The following is a 3,578-nucleotide window of genomic DNA, read 5'->3' as shown; positions in this document are numbered from 1 at the left end:
CACACACACACACACACACACACACACACACACAGAAATATAAATCTAATAAGAAATTGTGCTGCTGTTATTATGTTAATTTACTAACTGTTTTTATACAGTTATGTGCAATTTTTAAGTTGTAAGTGGAATGTTGCTCTTGATCAGTTTCCCTTTTTCTGCCCGTAGGATGGTTTGATATTGATGAAAATAAAAACACGAATGTCTACGTGTCAGGTTAGTATCACCTACATATCCTTCTTCTGAATGCCAAGAAGCTGGCGTCCCATAAAGTACCTGACTCTGTTTATCACGTGGCGCTCTCTTGCTCTAATCTTTCTCTCCTGGTCTTCTTCTCAGGCCTGCCTCCTGACATCAGCTCCGAGGAGTTTGCAGAGCTGATGTCAAAGTGTGGGATTGTAATGAGGGACCCCATCACCGAAGAGTACAAAGTCAAACTTTACAAAGACAAAGAAGGAAATCTGAAGGGAGATGGTCTTTGCTGCTATCTAAAGGTTAGTCTGTCCTGCTCGGTCAATGCCCCAGACACGCACCATAACTGTGCAAATGTTGTCACTTAATATTGGCAATATTGGCCATAGAGGGTGCCATAGAATACGTGGAGCACAACGTTATTTGTAGTCCTCTTGTTGAGTGGATAGACAAATCTCCTGCTCTTGCTTTCTTTACTCTGGTCAAATGACTGTGTGTACTTGTTTGTGGTTCTCTGCAGAAGGAGTCTGTGGATCTGGCTATACGCCTGATTGATGAGTCAGAGGTCCGAGGTTATAAACTGCATGTGGAAGCAGCACGGTTTGAGCTGAAGGGGCAGTATGACGCCAGCAAAAAGAAGAAGAAAAGCAAAGATTATAAGAAGAAGCTACAGCAGCAGCAGAAGTAAATTCTGTTTTCTGTTCTCATCTGTTTATTTCTGTGTAGCAGGAATGAACTCCTCAGTAGAAGCACTACTGGCCCCTGTTTCTTTATTCTTTGTTTTGTTTTGTAGACAGTTGGATTGGAGGCCAGAGAAAAAAGGAGACGCGAGGAAGAGGCATGAAAAAGTTGTCATCATCAGGAATATGTTCCATCCCAGTGACTTTGAGGTATGAGAGGAACACACACACACACACACACACACACACACACACACACACACACACACACACACACACACACACAGCATTGTGCATTAATCTCTTTGCTCTCTGTAGGAGGACCCACTGGTGCTGAATGAGTATCGTGAGGATCTGCGGAGTGAGTGTGAGAAGTTTGGGGAAGTTAAGAAGGTCATCCTCTTTGATGTGAGTTTGATTTCTGTATTTTGAAGGTCGTGGTAGGAAATTAGCTAAGAAAAAGTTGAGATGAAGTGGATGTGTGGCTGTATTTGTGCTGCAGAGACACCCGGACGGCGTGGCATCAGTTGCTTTTAAGGAGCCTGAGGAAGCTGATGCGTGTATTCTGTCGTTCAACGGGCGCTGGTTTGGAGGAAGGCAGCTATCTGCTCAGCTTTGGGATGGAACGACAGACTATCAGGTAAATAAAGACAACAGAAATATTGAGGTTTTGGGGGTCTTGGTGATTCACAGTCAAAAGCAGTAATACCTAGCCTGTCATATAATTAGCTCCCTGACAAGTTGGAGTAAGTTTCACAATTTCTAAGTGACATTTTGGTTCCTGCATGAAATGAAATCTGCGAAAGTTTTAATTGTTCCAAGGGACAGATTTCAGAGTCTGCTTCGTTTTCTGTGCTTCTGTTTGCAGTTAAAGCTTTACTTGGTTGTTCTTTCACTTTCATTTATCAGTTAAAGGAGATCCACTGAGCTTTTCTGACAGCTGTAATTGTCTTTAGCATTCTGTTGTACAGTTCAACATGTGCTTTGTGCCTGAAAGTTAGTACATCTTTTTTTTTTTACTGTAGTTCATGTACATTATTGTCACTTTTTTGGGTGCTAGCAGCACTTTATTGCATGAGGTGCTGATTAAATTTTAGGGAACATATTTATTTTATTTTAAATGTATTTTTTTAAAAGAATCTTTTGTAATTGTCCTGTTTCATGACCCAGTTTAAGGCCAAATTTAACAATCAGACAGATAGCCTGACATGTATCTCTAGAATAATTTGGTACACAGAGGAGTTCATGGTAGACTCAGTGATTGCACGGTGTCCCATTTGGTATTTATTTAAGTAAAACAGGTTATATTTGAATTATTTTGATACGTTAGACTGCCTTAGACTCTACACGTGGTAATATCTCTCGCCTTTCATGTTCTGTACATGCAGGTAGAAGAGACGACACGCGAGCGAGAGGAGCGGCTGAAGGGTTGGTCACAGTTTTTGGAGGGTGGAGAAGGAGAACAGCAGAAGGACTCCAAGCCTGCAGAGAGCAGCACAGCGACAGAACCTAGCGAGCCCTCCAGCACCACTGAGCCAGAGCAGCAACCCAAATCAGAACCGCAGTCCTCAGAGGAGCAACAGGAGGAGGAAGTGGACTCCACTGACAGCAGCCTAGCAGGAAGTGAGGATGAGGAAGCTTAGATACTCTCATCCTCCTTTTATGGCCCTGTGTCAACCAACTAGGATGTCCTGCTTAAAGTGAACTTTGGGAAAACTTCCTGTTGAGAAAGGGAGGAGGAATTTGGACAGTTTAAGCTGTTTTGTAATGTAGAAAATAAAACTAATTTTCTCTAACCTATTTTCATCATTGTGGTTCACCCTGTAATTAGACATGCACTCAACCAGCTTGCTACACCTTACAGTGCTCCCATAATTCAGTGCAGTTTGCTGACACTATGCATTATGCTGACAAAGCTAAATATTAATGACAAAACACAAGAGAGACTGAAACTTTGTTGGATATGAATGTGTTTGTCTTCATTATGTTTTTCATTTTATTTCACATTTGCTTTGTTTCGTTCTTTAATCACTGACAATTTTCCGAGCAGTATTGGAACATAAAATAATCACATGATGGAAATGTGAGATTGCAAAGGGAGAAGCAATCAGCGTTTGCACACACTGCAAAAATCATTGAGCAAAAGTTGTAAAGAAAAAACATAAAAATGGCATAAAAATTGAAAAACGGGACTCCTTGTACATTTATTTTACTCAGCCACTTGGTGCAAATTGTAAGGTGTATTTATATTCAGCATATTGCCAAATCTTCACTACAGCTGGCTACTAAAGACATATTTACACTATAAACAACAAAAAGATGATTGCTGGTTCTAAAAAATACTTTTATTAAAGTGATTTTCAAAGACTGAACATTACTCGGCACATCAACGACCTTAATATGAGAGGAATCTTAAAACAAGAACCAGTTAGTGAAGACAACGATGGTGGGACATCTGCTCACCTGCCTCTGTTTAAGAGTCTGATCTGTACTGCTGTGTCTATTTAGTTTGAGACATCTTTGTGAAGACAGGGAGGAGAGTCACAGTTAAAACCAGATAAAGGTAGATGCACTGACAAGTGTTAGAGGAGACACTCATGTCAGAAAGATAGCAGCGATAGATGGGAAGGTTTACAAGATGGTATTGAAGACCTGCTGTGATCTATGGTTTGGTAACGGTGGCACTAATTAAAAGTGACCGGGATG

The 3,578-nt window shown here is 40.9% G+C and overlaps 1 protein-coding gene across 2 annotated transcripts in view; it reads left to right on the top strand.

Annotated features, from left to right (window-relative positions):
* Positions 1 to 2,668, top strand: part of htatsf1 (HIV-1 Tat specific factor 1) — a 4,897-nt gene extending 2,229 nt beyond the window's left edge. For both annotated transcript variants that reach the window (XM_005926345.3, XM_005926344.3), the window contains exons 4-10: positions 169 to 216; positions 340 to 494; positions 713 to 876; positions 986 to 1,082; positions 1,191 to 1,280; positions 1,375 to 1,512; positions 2,261 to 2,668. In XM_005926345.3, coding sequence (XP_005926407.1) covers positions 169 to 216; positions 340 to 494; positions 713 to 876; positions 986 to 1,082; positions 1,191 to 1,280; positions 1,375 to 1,512; positions 2,261 to 2,515 — 947 coding nt within the window. In that variant the 3' untranslated portion in view covers positions 2,516 to 2,668. The remainder of the gene's footprint in view (positions 1 to 168; positions 217 to 339; positions 495 to 712; positions 877 to 985; positions 1,083 to 1,190; positions 1,281 to 1,374; positions 1,513 to 2,260) is intronic.
* Positions 2,669 to 3,578: the final 910 nt, after the last annotated feature.

Source organism: Haplochromis burtoni, unplaced genomic scaffold (genome assembly GCF_018398535.1).
Source record: "Haplochromis burtoni strain Fernald_Lab_line unplaced genomic scaffold, NCSU_Asbu1 Contig_83, whole genome shotgun sequence".
NCBI classification, from domain to species: domain Eukaryota; kingdom Metazoa; phylum Chordata; class Actinopteri; order Cichliformes; family Cichlidae; genus Haplochromis; species Haplochromis burtoni.
Note: the sequence above shows the minus strand (reverse complement) of the source record. Positions and strands in the feature narration are given on the sequence as shown.